The sequence below is a fragment of the Lactuca saligna genome, chromosome 5, assembly GCF_052625555.1.
Source record: "Lactuca saligna cultivar CGN05327 chromosome 5, ASM5262555v1, whole genome shotgun sequence".
In the NCBI taxonomy this organism is placed as follows: Eukaryota; Viridiplantae; Streptophyta; class Magnoliopsida; order Asterales; family Asteraceae; genus Lactuca; species Lactuca saligna.
Window position 1 is genome coordinate 316,859,586 of NC_136421.1, and position 16,302 is coordinate 316,875,887.

Sequence of the window (16,302 nt, forward strand, 5' to 3'; positions counted from 1 at the left end):
TTTTAGCCTTTCTAACACTTTTTTTTTTGAAGTATTAACTAATTTTATCTATTAAAAAGTTAACAACTATTTTGCTAAACAATTTTACATAAATAAAAACTACAACTTTTAGCTAGTAGCTTTCAATTATCAACCAAGGTTGTCAAACACATCCATATCAAGTCATTGTATTTATAGTTAAAATCAATTTAATTTGTCATAATCAATTTAGAATTATCAATAAATTAAATATAATTACTTGTACATCGATATTTTACCATTAGTTTACTTTATTTGTTTGACTAATCAAAATCTGGAAGATCTCATAACTTCAAGCGACAATGAATATTCACTTTTGGCACTAGCTTGCAACAAAATATACCATCAATAGATAGAATCAAATTACGTGCATATTCTTATTTTGTCTTTAGTTTATATTATCCTTTAATCAGATTTGTCATATATTTAATACCATGAAAATAATATCTAAATATTATATTTTGCAATATTTCCTTTTACAATAAATCATTAGATTATGTCATTCAGTATTAAATAATCATTTTTAAAATTTACTTCCAAACACACCTAACATATTTAAGCTTAAGATTATCCAATTTCTACTTTCTAGAAGAGATGTCTACTTTCGTTGGTTGTCGAAATTGAAAAAGAAAAAAAAAAAAAAGGTTATCATTTACATAAAAATACAAATTGTTAAAACTAAATGAAATGTGCCGTTTATTATACGATTATAGTATTTTACTATTATTTTAATAAACATTTTATTATTTAACAAGTACCATGCTTTGTAGTTTGTAAAACCACGTCAGAACTCCTGATCTTCCTTTTTTCAAGCCCACTTTTGCATCTCCGGTCTTCCCGGCGTTCCTCTTTCTAGTGCGATCCCACATAATCCCAATTCAGTATCACTACAAGTGTTTTCTGTTGTCAATTCCTCCAATATTCTGCTCTCTTCAATGTATTTTCTATGATACACATCCAGTAATTTAGCTGTTAGAGGCCAAAAGCCCTCGGCCGAGGTCGCATCCACCACCTCACCAGTCACCTCACCGACGCGACAAGGAGGTGGTTTCTGCTCCAAGCCTTTTTTTAACCATTCTATTCGTTCTATAATCATCAGGAGATATTCAGTTGAATTTCTGATTGTTGGTAAATCGTACTCATTTTGGGCTGAGTGATATAATTGGGGGTATTTATTGGTTTTTATGGGTTCAAAACCGTGGCTACAACCAGCTCCCGCCTATTCTCCATTGGAGACTTTCTGGGACACTGAGGATGATGCTCCTGGTCCTCGCTGCGGCCACACTCTCACTGCTGTCGCACCAACCAAATCTCAAGGCCCTCGCCTTATCTTATTCGGTGGCGCCACCGCCATTGGAGGTGGCCCGTCCTCTGCTGTCCCAGGCATCCGTAAATATCACTTCTTAGTTGGTTATTATATACCATTAGGGTTCTAATTGCTGCAAATTGACTGAGCTTTTTCGATTTTAACACTTTAGGGTTGGATGGCGTGACAAATTCAGTTCATGTATATGATGTTATTACCAAGAAATGGACCAGGTTGCTTCCATTATACTTTATTCTTGCATTCAATTCCCTTTAGTATCCCATTGTTAATTTGTGAAAATTTTCCAGAATAGTACCGGCTGGGGAGCCTCCTTCACCTAGGGCTGCCCATGCGGCAGCTGCTGTGGGAACCATGGTTGTATTTCAGGTGATTATAATGCTGATTTACAATCAAATCAAATCACACACAATTGTTTCTTTAAGTTTTTATAAATTTGTGTTTGGTCACATTAGGGAGGGATAGGTCCATCCGGGCATTCAACAGATGATCTTTATGTGCTTGACTTGACTAATGACAAATACAAATGGCACAGGTAAACTTGACTTGTTCAATGTTCATTCAAAATGTGGATTTGTGAAGCTTTTATGAGTTATCTGAAATGTTTGTGGAGTGCAGGGTTGTTGTTAGAGGGGAGGGTCCTGGCCCTCGTTATGGCCATGTGATGGACTTGGTAGCCCAACGATACCTCGTTACTGTTAGTGGCAATGATGGTGAGTGTGATTCATCATTCATCATACATGTTTAGGTTTTTCTTTGCTCTCTATGCACCCACTTAACTATAGCATCTATCACTACAATCGTTTTCTTCATCAAGACACAAAACAAGTCAAGATTAGATGGCATAAACCAATAATAGCAACATCTTTTATTTTAGGAAAGAAAGTGCTTTCAGATGCTTGGGCTTTGGATACAGCTCAAAAACCGTATGCATGGCAGAGACTAAATCCGGAAGGGGATAAACCTTCTGCTAGAATGTAAGTATGCAAGTTAGTATTGTTCCTTACTGTTAACCTTGTTGAAAGTTTTTAATCTTCTAGTGTGTAGCTGTTTGGAGTAGAAGATAGTTTTAATTCGTTTACAAGTTCCTACATTCATCTGTAGGAATATGGTATCCCATTTATTTAAAGAGGGTAGTGGTGTATGCTTTGCAGGTATGCAACTGCTAGTGCCCGCTCAGATGGTATGTTCTTGCTTTGTGGTGGAAGAGACATCTCAGGCACGGTATGCCTTATTGTTTGTTGTTTAGTTGTATTCATAACTGTAATTATAAAGTGTAAACAAAACATGGCATTCTGCTTTTTCTTATAATCGGTTTGTGTATGTTGATTTGCAGCCTTTAGCAGATGCTTATGGATTGCTGATGCATAGAAATGGTGAATGGGAATGGACACTTGCACCTGGAGTTTCCCCCTCACCAAGGTATCAACATGCTGCGGTAAGTATTAGTTTCTTATTTACCATTTACCATTGTCTTTCTCTTAAAAAAATCTACTCATTTGTTGGTGATCAGGTCTTCGTTGGTGCTAGATTGCACGTTACAGGGGGTGTTCTTAGGGGAGGACGAGCAGTAGATGGTGAATCAGCTGTTGCAGGTTAATTTTGTTTTTATCATAGTATCAGCTATAATCAACATGATGAACAAAATATCTATCTAAATAGTAAATACTAGTATAAGTGGTTGGATAATATTGTTTACAGTATTGGACACTGCTGCTGGAGTTTGGTTAGACAGACATGGCATGGTGAGTTCTTCGAGGCCCAACAAGGCCCAAAGTGAAGACCCTGCTTTGGAGCTGATGCGGCGTTGTAGACATGCAGCTTCATCTGTTGGTGTTCGTATATATATTTATGGTGGTCTTCGTGGAGATGTGTTGTTAGATGATTTTCTTGTTGCAGAGAATTCGGCTCTTCAGTCGGATACTATTGAAAGCACCTTAAACGTGACAAGTCCAAGAACAAACAATTCAAGCCCATTTGATCCTATGTCTCCTGATAGTAGACCAGAGAGCCCCTCATCTGGTGCTTTAAGGTCAGACTCAGACATGTTTCTCCTTTTACTGTATGATGAGATTTAGGATCTGTTTGGTTGGATGGAATGGAATGATCGAATACATCACTACATTCCATGACTGTGTTTGGTTGGTCAGTAGGACTTTAATGAGTTTTTTTTTTATATTATATAGAAATACAATGTATGGTTCTAACTCGATTCATTGCATTTGTTTTATTATAGCTAATGAATTTCTATTTACAGAAATAATAAATGATTCATAATAGAATCTCATTAAAAGTATATTTTGTAGCTTATTTTAGAAAATAATATTGTTATTTAGTTAAAATCATGAAAGCTTTAATAAAGATTTTGTGATTATAAGTTACAGAAATAAAATGGTTACCAGAAGTTCCATTCCATGTGGCTGTGCATGATGGAATGAAACCCTTTGAGTAATGTGAAGTATTATTTTTGACTATTTGATTTGGAATTCATGTTGGAAGCTAAATATGTTTATTATTTTTATAAGATACATTTTGGTGTTTATTTATTTATGTTTTTCAGTAGAGAATCTATGGAGAGACTGGCAGAGGCTTCTGCTCAGGAAGCCAAGGCTGTGAATGCTGTCTGGCAAGCTGCACAGGCACACGCCCAATCACAAGCTGCAAATCCAGACAACAACTTACCCCCTTCAGACGACTCACATGCTCCAGACCCTGCTGATACCGAGGGAGACGTTAGGCTTCACCCTAGAGCTGTATGTGATTGTCTTCCTCCTCTTCTTTTTATTTATTTAAATACATGGGTGTTCTTTTTTAATGATAAAGAAGAAGCGTCTTTTTTTTTTTATTAATATGATGCAGGTTGTAGTTGCTAAAGAGACTGTAGGAAATCTAGGTGGATTGGTGAGGCAATTATCCTTGGATCAATTTGAAAACGAGAGTAGACGAATGATTCCTACCCAAAACGATCTTTCCTATCCAACCAAAAAGTTCACTAGGCAAAAGTCACCTCAAGGCTTGCACAAAAAAGTAAGTTTACAAACTACTTCTTTTCACAAGAAAGTGTAACTGCTAGCTGCTAGTATGTATGGAATGGGTAATAAAGAAAGTTGAGTTTGGAAAACTTATGATATGATGTGTTTGCATTGATTGCAGGTGATATCTAATCTGCTTAGGCCTCGAAACTGGAAACCTCCGGTTAACAGGAGGTTTTTCCTTGATTCATATGAAGTAGGAGAGCTTTGCTATGCTGCTGAACAGATTTTTTTACATGAGCCTACGGTTCTTCAGTTGAAAGCTCCAATCAAAGTGTTTGGTGATTTACACGGACAGTTTGGTGATCTCATGCGCCTCTTTGATGAATACGGATTTCCTTCTACCGCTGGAGACATAACGTACGTATTACATATATATATATGCTTCCTTTGCCTTTACTTTCTAAATCTAAATATTTTCTTTCAAAATCTTGTAGCATTTACTGAATTCAGATTGTGTTGACCCTTTCACTTCAGATATATTGACTATTTATTCCTTGGCGATTATGTTGACCGAGGTCAACATAGCTTGGAGACTATCACATTGCTTCTTGCCTTAAAGGTAGGTATATGCTTTACAAGTTGGTTGCTACAACCAAAATATGATGATTTATTTATCTATTTATTCAGATTCAGTATCCTGAGAACGTCCATTTGATACGTGGGAACCATGAGGCTGCGGATATAAACGCGCTGTTTGGGTTTCGTCTTGAATGCATAGAAAGAATGGTAATGAGTTGATATTTGTTTTTTTTTTTTTTTTTGATATGTGAATGGAATGATGTATGATGTATGTATGGTGTATAGGGGGAGAACGATGGGATATGGGCATGGACGCGATTCAATCAGGTATTTAACCATCTTCCGCTGGCGGCATTGATTGAGAAGAAGATAATCTGCATGCATGGTGGGATAGGGAGGTCCATACATTTGGTTGAACAGATTGAGAAAATAGAAAGACCAATAACTATGGATGCTGGATCTCTTATCTTAATGGATCTTTTGTGGCAAGTTCCCTGAATTCCATTCGTTTACTTCCAAAGAATCGGATTTATTATTATTATTTTTCTTTAAAAAAAAAAAATTTGTGCAGGTCTGATCCTACGGAGAATGATAGTGTGGAAGGTTTAAGGCCAAATGCTCGGGGACCTGGCTTGGTTACTTTTGGGGTATTCATATTTTTTTTTTTTTTTTTTATAAATATTTTATAATAATCAAGTATTGAGGTGACTGGTTTTGGTTGCAGCCTGATAGGGTTACAGACTTTTGTAAGAGAAACAAACTTCAGCTGATTATAAGAGCACATGAATGCGTGATGGATGGGTTTGAAAGATTTGCTCAGGGCCAGTTGATTACCCTTTTCTCTGCAACCAACTATTGTGGTGAAATACCTCTTTAGTCTTTTTTTTTTTTTTTTTTATTATTATTCACTATAGTATACAATCTCAGTCTAAATGACTGTATTATCAGGAACTGCAAACAATGCTGGAGCTTTACTAGTGGTTGGAAGAGGACTGGTGATTGTTCCAAAACTGATTCATCCGTTGCCACCTCCCCTTCACTCGCCAGAAAACTCTCCAGAACATGTCCAAGACGACACCTGGATGCAGGTAACTAATCTAAATTCTAAACTAAACTTGTTTCCTTTTTTACTTATCCTTGATTTGTAATTGTAATTGTAGGAGCTTAATAATCAAAGACCACCAACTCCTACCAGGGGCCGCCCCCAGCCTAATCATGACAGGAACTCCCTTGCATATATTTAGACTATTTATTGGACAAAATTACATATATACCTTTGTTCATACGAGACAGTTTTGCTATCCCTTTCTTGGTCTCCGTGGGTGGGTGGGTGTTTCTACATTCAGGATTCAGGAAAAGATGAGGTTGAATGGTGTTGTATTCTGTATTTGTTTAACTTGTAACATAACTCATAAGTTGCCTTGTGTTCATATTTTTTTAATGTTTTATGAGAGACTCGTTTTATACATGATTTCTTTATGCTGTCCCTAACACGTCCCATCGGTCCACCTTTACTTTTCCACTTTTTGAAGAAAAAATAAACGAAAAACTTTGCAAATAGTTAGCATAGATTGTGTAACAGTCATGCTGAATGATTTGTAGATCTAAAACGTGAGTACGTGACTAGTAATGAAATGAATGTTCTATCAACTTCATAAACATTTCAAATCAATGTCTTATAAATATACTAAAAATCTAGACCAAAGGGACCGACCTATTTTACAAGGCTTCATCAATTTGCAATGCTCGGTTTTGACCTGAATTGACAAAAAATTTCCAAGCTTTAAATAGGCAATTTTGTTAGGCTCTGCCCCAGGTTTGTGAACATACTTCATGGATTTCCTAGGATTTAGAAAACTGAATTATGGCTACAAAATAAAAACTAATGGGATTAAATAGGATCGGGGGTAAAATCTTCCAATCCTAGTACATATTTTGCTTCAAAATCGGTCTCCATTGAAAACATTTTTCTACTTGTTAGTAATACAAAAAAAATATTTTTTAATAGAAGATTGAATTGGTTAAGTTTGCTAATAAACCAATAAAAATTGAAAATATTGCTTCAGGTAACAATGCATATTACCCTCATTGAAATAGTACAAGATTTTTGGTTACTTAAAATGATATCGTCATCCCTATCCTAAGTCTCGCTAGGAGACTCACCAACGATGGGTTGTTACACCCACAACGAGAAGAAAGAGGAGAGAGAATGAGAGAATATAGCTTCTAATTGTTATTTATTTTATTTTATTTTAAATTTAGGTCTTTTGATCGGTTTTTTTTTCCCTAAATCCAAGTGTATTTTGATTAAGATAAAAGCTTAGGTGGAAGGTAAAAATGTGATGCGGCAATGTGCTTAGCATGTGTTAGGAGTGCTACCGTTTTCTCTAATCTAATTAGTGGAGTCAAAACTTTGTCATGTTCTTTTTAAACGGCATGTTACCTGAAGTTGAAGATGATGTGTTTCAGATTTGTGACAACTCTTTTTTGGAGTGCTTAACTCTCAAGTAATCATAAGCAGACGGGTGCAAAAAAGCCAAGCTGAGCCCGAGCCTGAGCCTGGTCAGACTCAACTCAAGCTTGTTTAAGTTATACGTTGCTCAAGGTTGAGCTTCATTGCATTGAGCTTGACTCAAGCTCAAAGAATTATACAAGCTTGACTCGGGTTCAAGATTGGCTCGTTTTTGTCTAACACGCCTAAATAAGCTTAGACTCGGTTCGAGCTTGGTAAGAAGCTCGTTTACTAATACCCTAAAATCATAATTCTCCAAATATGTTTTTATTTTAATACATAAAAATAATAATAAATTATATTATATATAAGCTCGTGAGCTTAATCAAACTTAATGACATATGCTCGAGCTCGTTTAATAAACGAGCTTAATATTAAGCTTAAGCTTGGCTCAGACTCATTTAAAATCGGTTTCAAGTGGAGCTTTTAACAAACCGATCCCAGATAGCTTACGAATAGTTTGGCTCGTTTGCACCCTAACCAACTTTTTAACGGTAGCATGACATTTGGTATGAAGTGGTCCATGTTTATAAAACTTTCTCACCAAGAAAAAGTGGGTTTACTATTTATAAGAAGTCTCAAATTTATCCAACATACTTATTTATATATTTGACCTACAAGTTATTAAAATTCTAAGACAAAAGGTTTTTTTTTTTAAAAAGTAGTATTTTTAATATAGTTAAAGAAAATGACAAAACATTCTTGGCTTTTTATAAAATTAAAATTAAAATTTATATTAAAAACAACATGTTGAACATTGGTTTTCAACACGTCAATTAACTCTTTGAACGGTAAAATTTATTAAAAAATATATTATAATATGTATTAAATATGTCAAAAGGGGTATAGACTGAACATATGACACAGAGGTAATAGATAAAAATGAAACTTGATGCAGATGAACCGGTCTGTTATTGCTATGCATGAAATTTTGTGAGAGTCAGTATGGGATTTTAAACCTCAAACATAAACATACTCAAATTTCCAACATTTTCCTAAAACCATTGAAGAAAGATATATATATATATATGAATATGATATGCATGTTTAAGTTTCATACTTTGATAATTAGTCTTCACAAAAGCAAGCAATGCGATTTGGTAAAGGTATGTAAGCACACAATAATGCATGTTTGGTTTGTGAGATGCCAACTCAAACTGAACTAAGAGAGAGAGAGAGAGTTTAATTGTGAAGCGGATGGATGAAGAGAAGTTTGGTGGAGTCCCAGAGTATCCTTTTTCTTCCAAATGTCATTTGGGCCTCAGCAAATGAGGTGCCAGTAGCATCACAGGGGTTTGGGAGAAGAGTGTTCTCATCGACTTTGAGATATGTAACATCCACAACACACAGCCCGGATTCCTGCAACTTTGTATCAAACCATATCCCTTTTGCAAGATGTATGATTCCCTTCCCAATCTCTTCTCCTTTCCCATCAACCAGAACAACATGTTGTCCATTCTGTAGCCTAACACACCTCCTCAACACACTTCCCGTCACATCTTTCTGCTGGGTCGGGTCAGCTGCTCCATATGAAGATGGCTCATCATCTGTCACCCACCCACCACCTCCAGGGGTATTCTTAGCAGCTGCACGTGCTAGTTTGGCTTTCCGATTATTTAACCTGAAAGCAAAAACCAAATTTAACAACTAAACAACATTCTATAAAAGGAGTCCAAGGCTTTGGTTTCAAATTGCCCCTCCACTTGTTTTGAGTTTACACATTAAATCTGGTTTTTCACGTTTTGTAAGCAAAAGGACCACGGCTTTCTTACCAATTTTTTAGCTGGGAAGAAGCGATTTCTGAACCCTGTAAAAGACAATTATACAGCTTTAGAGGAAATAAATTAAAATGAATCGACAGTATGCAAATCTTACATACATGAAGACTCAATTTATCAGCCCAAAGTTGTACAGAGGCAGCTCTCCGCTGCATATTAGGCTCATCACGTAAAGCATTCTCAATCATGGATATTTGCACATCATTCATTATGTTGCGCTTCCTTTTCTTTAGCTGCAAACTTTCCTCTTCTGGAACTTCTTCAACATTCTTCATTCCATCAGAAGCACTCTTTAACTGCATATTGGATAAATATGATCCGATTGTTTCAATGTTCGTCTCATCAACACCCCTCGGAGCAACACTACCTACTTTTCGCTTGCACCCATCTGGAGTTGATCGTTGAGGTATAGGTCTATTATGAACCTCCTACAATCACAATCATGTACGTCTTATTGTCTTAATAAATAAATAAAATAACGAGTGTATATTTAATTTGTGTTGATGAGAGTCAACCCTCGTACCTTGACTTGGTGGATATCGGATTCTTTACATAGTTTCTCCAATCGCATAACAAACACCCTACATGAGCAGAAGACCAAAAAAAAATCAATCGGGTTTTAACATACAGACATACCCTTCGAGGTTCTAATTGAAAACAAATTGTGAGTCTGGAGTCAAAGGTTGACTTCAGTAGTTTAAATTAAAGCAATTACGTAAAGAGTTGAACATCATCTTTATTAAGGTATCTAGAAATAGTCGAAGATTCAGCATGAATCAATAAGGAACCTGCAACATAGAAATAATGAATATGTTACATAAGCAAAACAAAAGCATGTGTTTCTTATCAACCAAAGCTAAAGGAATTGTTGAAATTGATATATACTCAGGTTTCTGGTAGCTGCAGCTGCTCTTTTAGCACCACCATGTGCAACTCCATCTGGTAAGTTGGAACGTTTCTTTTGCAAGCACTGAAAAAACTTGTTAAGGAAGAGATCATTCTCCTCCTCTGTGGATCAATTATCAAAACAATAAATATAATTAGACAAAGCAAGTGACAGATGCATATATATATGTAAAGCTAAACTGCCTTTTTTTTTTTTTTTTTTTACCTTTACAGATATGTGGAGCATAACAGATGAGATTTGTTACAATTTTGACCAGTAAAGATGTTTTTTGATGTGCAAAGGGATAGGAGGTCTGAGAAGCACGGGAGTTGGTAATGAAAACAGGTTTTGAAGCATGTGATGTATGCCTAGACATCACACCCAAAACCTGTCCAGATGCTGAATAGGAATCATAATTCAGAGTAATATCCCCTTCAGCAGCCCTAGAATCAGAGGAACACCAACTAGACAAGAATTCTTCATGTGGTACCAAAAACACTCTTGTCAAAACCTCTGTCTGCATTGACATGTGAATTGTGATACAACAACAATTGCAAATTCAATGAATCACAGAAAAGTAAATGTACATAATAATAATAAAGTAGATTAAAGCTTACAAAATTTGAGATTATGTAAGATTGGAAATTAGAATCATCAGAGACTAATTCAACTACTCGCATTGCATTTAATTGCAAAATCCCCCTTGGATTGTAAGCAGAAACACCATTGACACCTCCACAAAACATGATATTTAGCAATTCCAGGACCTACACATTATGCAAATGTAAGCAACATGGCCACTAATTTGGCTATTATTATGATAATGTCTTAAATAAGCCTGATTTTAACACCTCAGATATAGTAGACTTAGCTAAATCCAAGCCTTCAGTGGTGTTTGCAGCCAAATCCAAGAAAGAGATTCTTTCCACTTCACAAAGCTGCAGCATCTGAAGAAAGAGGATTCATAGCAATTAAAATTCCTTTAAAAAAGTAAAACATAAGATCATGGTCTACAATCAGAACTTACAATTGATAAAATCTTTGATTTTAGCCTAGAAACCACAACCATAAGATGAGGGTCTTTGCATTGAGGAAGTTTCATAATGTCTTGAACCAACCAAAGAACACCACCTTCTTTGCAAAGATCCTGGAAATGAGTATTGGCATGTTATAAGTAAGTGGAAGATAGATACAATCAATTACAGATAAGGATTTAAAGAGTAAAACCTTATTCTTAAAAACACATTCATGAAACAGTTTTTGCTGGCAAAGTGAGTGAAGAAACTGTAGAGAAGCCTCACAATGCAGGGAGAAACTGTAGACTTCATCAGCATTGTAAGTGTCAGTATGTTGAGCTGAAAGCTTCGCTTGAAGAAAATTAATAACCACACGGACAGAGGGGAAGGCTACACCCGTAAATACATCAACCTGACAATTAATTAATTTCAATAGATAATTAAAAACCGAAAATATAATTAACGAATCATAAATCATTGACTCATAAAAAAAATGTTACCTTAGGGTGTGCAAGTAGAACACTGGTAATGTCATGCCACTGTGAAGATATACATGCTTTAAAGAGATACAAACTGCTAGCCAATAATGTCGAGTGATAAAGAACCTCATTATTGCTTGGAGGATTAAGTTTCTGGATCACCAAAGTTAAAAATTTCAGTGCCAAAACAAAATGTTGTGCCAAAATAAAATATGATGAGGGCATGCAGAGTTAACCTGCTTAAAGTTGCTAAGAAAAACAATGATGGAAAATATCAAATCAACAGCACATGCTGATGAACTCGAATCTTCAAACAGAAGCTGCAGCAGGAAAAATCAGTTACTACTGGAATGTACAAGACAAAGAAAGCTTGAAAAAGCTTAGAAATAAGAAATTCACCAACCTGCCTAAGTTTTGAATGGCAATAAGCAATATCATGCAAACCATGCAATAATCGTACCCCGGATAATAAGTATTTCAGATGCTGTTCATCTCGTTTAAATAATAAAAGCTTTGATATAAGGTGCAAAGGAAGATATCTTGCTAGACTTTCTATATAAATCTGAAACGTCTCAAGGTTAATCACAATCAGCATGCGATAACTAATAACTGAGGTGAAAATTTCGATTAATAAATACATGATTCAGTGAATGTGAATTGTAAAATGTAGCGACCTCAAACAATGATCCATTCTGTTTAGCATATCGAATGGGGCCATTTCCAGAATCCCTGATTAGCTGGCTTAGATCCGAACAGCTTAGTTTATGAAACTGATCAACAGCTGAAAACCAATCAATAGCCTGCAAATCAAAGCATTCCACATGAGCATTGTATTAATATAAAATTTAGATAAATTTCCTACAAAGTAACCTTCTAAAGGACCAGAAATGACTATTTAAGCCAGGGGTATTAGCGTAAAAAAAAAAGAGATATGAGCAATTCATTAAAAACTGTACGTCATAGATCGTATGAAAATATCCATTCATGTTAAGAAAAATAAACTTTAAAAGTTGTACTCGTTACTCACTGGTTTCTTCTTGCATGTTTCATCCTCCCTTGCAGACTTCATTGCTACATTTTTCGAACCAGAACTGAAAGGGAAGAGCAGAAAACAGAACATTAAAAACAAATATACATTTTAATAATATTATTTTACGATTCTTCGAAATGTAACAATCTAAGCCCTAGATTTCGGATCAAAAACAAGAAACAAACATACAACTGACGAAATTTTCAGAAATTACTAACGAGAAGAAGGCGAAACTTGAACAAATTACCTTCAACTAGCGACGATATAGCTGGGAAATCGCTAGTGACTAAATCGAGTAAACTTGGTTAAGCAAATGTTGATTGATAATCAATCGTGAGACGCCGGTGAGTGACTGAGTTACGTTGAGTTGAGAAATATGGATTTCTCTTGGGTTTTATATATTGCCGTATGAACTATGAAGAGTTGGATGTGCTAACTTGCGCTAGTGTGACCCATTTGTATAAAGCGATGGCAATTTATATGTACAAAATTTATTAATGCCCGAAGATTTTTATTCTCTAGTCTTATTATTATTCGTAATTGACCATTGTACCCTATAAGAAGAGCCGTAAAATATTTATAAAATTATGTAATTTAACTTTACTCGATTGATTATTTGATAATAATCCTTAAAATTACCATGATTACTTTGAGCACAAATAGTCTAAATTGAACATGTAAAAATAAGAAATTAATATCAAATCATATGAAAAAAAATCTTGTGTGGTTTTGTGAAACCGTAGATTTTATGCATTAATATTCTAGATCTAAAGCGTTTCTACATATCACTTCAATAAAATCTTAGATCAGATGCATTGAAATTTCAGATCTGAATTGATCCGATATATACAAGAATAATAATAATCAAATACAAGTTTATCAATACTTTATTTATTTTTGAATGTTTTGACTTGAAGTGAATACAAGATGTTAAAAATCTAGTACAAGAATGATATATCTAGAATCGAGTAACATATTTACCTAGATCCTTCGTATCGATGGACTCGAAGGGGTTTGCGGGGCTTCCGATTTGTCATTATGTTGGTTTTCAAACACAATTTGAGATCTTGGATTTCAAGATCTTGAGCGCACAAAGTTGTTTAGATTTCAAGATCTTAAGGGCACAAAGTCGAAACAACTTCAACTTTAGGGGAAAAACTCTTTGAGCGCCGGCGATGAGAAAGGAGGCAAGTTATAATCTTTTATATGACGAAGAGTTAGGGTATTAAGATTTGATACATAAAGAGAAATGACGAAATTGTACATAAAAATGTCACGCGGCTTGCACGCGCTCTTCACCTCGTGTACTATTTATGATTCGGTTTTAATATGTGAAATTTTTGGAAACCATTTTAAATTAAATGTCAGAAAAAGTATAAAATTGTTAATACTTAGAACCATTATATTTCTTATTTTGTTTCTAAACATATATGTTATGCTTGCAAAATTATATAAGAAACCTCTTACCAGCAAGAAAAAAAATGTAAAAATGTTCATTGACATGTTAATCGGAATAGCTAGTAATCTAGCTAAAATATGTAAATTGACATATAATTTTAGTAAAATTAAATATTATCTTATTTTTTATTCTTATTTATCTTCTTACTCGTATAAAATGATGACAAGTATCACATTTTAATAAAAAAAATAATATTTTAAGATACTTGTCATAATTTTACATGGGTAGCAAGATGAGTAGGAGGGCATTTAATTTCTCAAAATTTTATGTAGAAGATTAGGTTTCTTTATAATTAATAATGGTATATTTGGAAGAATTTTAAAAATATTCGTTGACATGTTAATCTGAATAAGTTTACAAAAAAAAAAAAAAAAGGTTTTAAGTTAACTTCTAAACTATTTTTTTTTTTTTTTTTTTTTTTTTTGAGTTTGTCAAATATGACAACTTGAAAAATAAGTTGGTTTATAAGTTAGTTGTGATGTTTCAAACATACTTTTATATTATTTAATATATTTGTATTTTTAAAACTATTTTCATTGTTAAACACATATAAAAACCTATTTTTTTTAAATGATAACTTAAATTAATATACAATCAAATGATAGTTTTATAATTATGGTCGAATAAACTGTCAAAACGATATGATAAAAAAAATATAAAGAAACAATATTTCCATATTTGTCATCAAACTCGCATATCTTAATACGATTATAATGGTTACAAGTTAAAGATATACAAAATCACAAAGAGAGAAATGAAATAAATTACCAAACTTTGACATCAGTTTTAATTTTTACTTATAAGACCAACCAAAATAGCAAATTCCCATTATTGTGATTACCTATCTATTTTTAGAGGTAGGTTTGTCTCCGGGGACAAGTGAGACCAATATTGTATCCCTCGTTTTCGCCCCGGAACTCTCCTGTGCTCATCCCCAAAATCTTTAGTCTTCCCACTCCCGCTCCTGCCTCCAAATTCCTGGATTACCCCCGTTCTTGTTTCCCACCTCTGATTGATTTTGGGTTATCTTTTTTTTTTTTTTTTTTAAATTTTTTTTACGCTAAAAGAAGTTATTTTTTGAACTAAAAGAAACTATTTTTTATAAGCAATAGTTATTTGTAACAAAATTTTCTATGTTAAAAATAAAAATGTTATTATATTTCGAAACATTATGCTAGAAACTTAAAAACATGATTTTTACTGAATTTGGATAACTCAAAATCATGTTATTATTTATTATATTTATATAAATATATATAATATATCTTTGGGGACCCCATAGGGGTTTCAAGATGAGATTGTCCACCCCGACCCCTGCCCCCATAGTGAAAACATGGGTTAAAGATGCTTCCGTCCACGTCTCTATTTTTTTTAAACAAATACTCTCATACGGGATTGGGGCTTCACAAGAACGGGTAATATGAGACTTTTTGATATCCTTATTTAAAGCTTGGAGGGCACACCGACAAACTTGATGTGTATCGGTGGTTTTTGGATATATAATTAAGGAAAAATATCTTAAAATGAGAATCTTTATTTTCTTTTAGTTATTAGCTATTTATTTGTATCGAATTAATCTTCAAACTACTTGTGTGGTTTTATTTTACTATCTACTATGGTTTATTGGTTTTAACCATGTATAAGTGGTTTCCTATCCTGTAACTGCATTCTGTGTCACAAATTACACAAACTAAAGCCACGTCACCTTTTTAACCCTAAAATTTATACAATTTTCTTTCCCCCATCGTGTTTAATTCATTCGCCAGTAGTTGTGAAACTCATGTATTGTATGAGTTAATTTAAAAAAAAAAACTAAATATAAATGTCAAAATATATATAAGCTTTGAATTTATAAGATAAAAAGAAAAATAATAAATTATTATAATGAAATGTTTTTATCTTTTAAATTTAAACAAACAATTTAAATAAATAAAGGAAACTACTGAGCTTTAATTTTATGAATTTTGAAATTAAAAGGTAAGTTCATGAATGAAATTGATATCCATTTATTACTATATTTATTGCAATTATTACATTAAAATATTATGTATAATTTAATAAAATAGAAAAACTCATAAAATGACATGTGGAAAAAAAAATTCATGTAACATCCATAAAATTCATAAAAAATTAAAACTTTTTCAAGCATCCAAAAACCATTACTTATTACAAAATGCTTTCAAAATAGTTTCATATAAGAGAATCTCAGAAGTCAAAATCGTAAAACGTGAGGAGGCGTACAATCA

At 33.8% G+C, this 16,302-nt stretch overlaps 2 protein-coding genes across 3 annotated transcripts; one reads left to right on the plus strand and one right to left on the minus strand.

The window, feature by feature from the left end:
• The first annotated feature begins 783 nt into the window (after positions 1-783).
• Positions 784-6,362, plus strand: LOC145048704 (serine/threonine-protein phosphatase BSL1-like). 2 transcript variants are annotated; one of them, XM_078997288.1, is made up of 20 exons: positions 784-1,407; positions 1,497-1,557; positions 1,633-1,711; positions 1,798-1,877; positions 1,961-2,055; positions 2,220-2,319; positions 2,497-2,566; positions 2,679-2,780; positions 2,856-2,937; positions 3,044-3,374; positions 3,903-4,095; positions 4,202-4,369; positions 4,496-4,734; positions 4,852-4,936; positions 5,005-5,103; positions 5,182-5,381; positions 5,468-5,543; positions 5,621-5,756; positions 5,845-5,984; positions 6,057-6,362. In XM_078997288.1, the coding sequence occupies exons 1-20, from the start codon at positions 1,203-1,205 to the stop codon at positions 6,138-6,140; spliced, it is 2,625 nt and encodes an 874-aa protein (XP_078853414.1). In that variant the 5' UTR covers positions 784-1,202; the 3' UTR covers positions 6,141-6,362. The 2 variants fall into 2 exon arrangements, with proteins under 2 accessions (XP_078853414.1, XP_078853415.1); XM_078997289.1 differs by having other exon boundaries at positions 3,906-4,095.
• A 2,088-nt stretch (positions 6,363-8,450) lies between these two features.
• LOC145048705 (nodulin homeobox-like) lies at positions 8,451-13,041 on the minus strand. The gene is made up of 17 exons (XM_078997290.1): positions 12,845-13,041; positions 12,595-12,658; positions 12,242-12,367; positions 11,971-12,129; positions 11,804-11,887; positions 11,589-11,720; positions 11,300-11,500; positions 11,100-11,219; positions 10,924-11,019; positions 10,690-10,839; positions 10,298-10,589; positions 10,072-10,194; positions 9,902-9,974; positions 9,710-9,767; positions 9,288-9,614; positions 9,181-9,215; positions 8,451-9,029 (listed from the first exon to the last, which is right to left on the minus strand). The coding sequence occupies exons 2-17, from the start codon at positions 12,634-12,636 to the stop codon at positions 8,591-8,593; spliced, it is 2,457 nt and encodes an 818-aa protein (XP_078853416.1). The 5' UTR covers positions 12,637-12,658; positions 12,845-13,041; the 3' UTR covers positions 8,451-8,590.
• Positions 13,042-16,302: the final 3,261 nt, after the last annotated feature.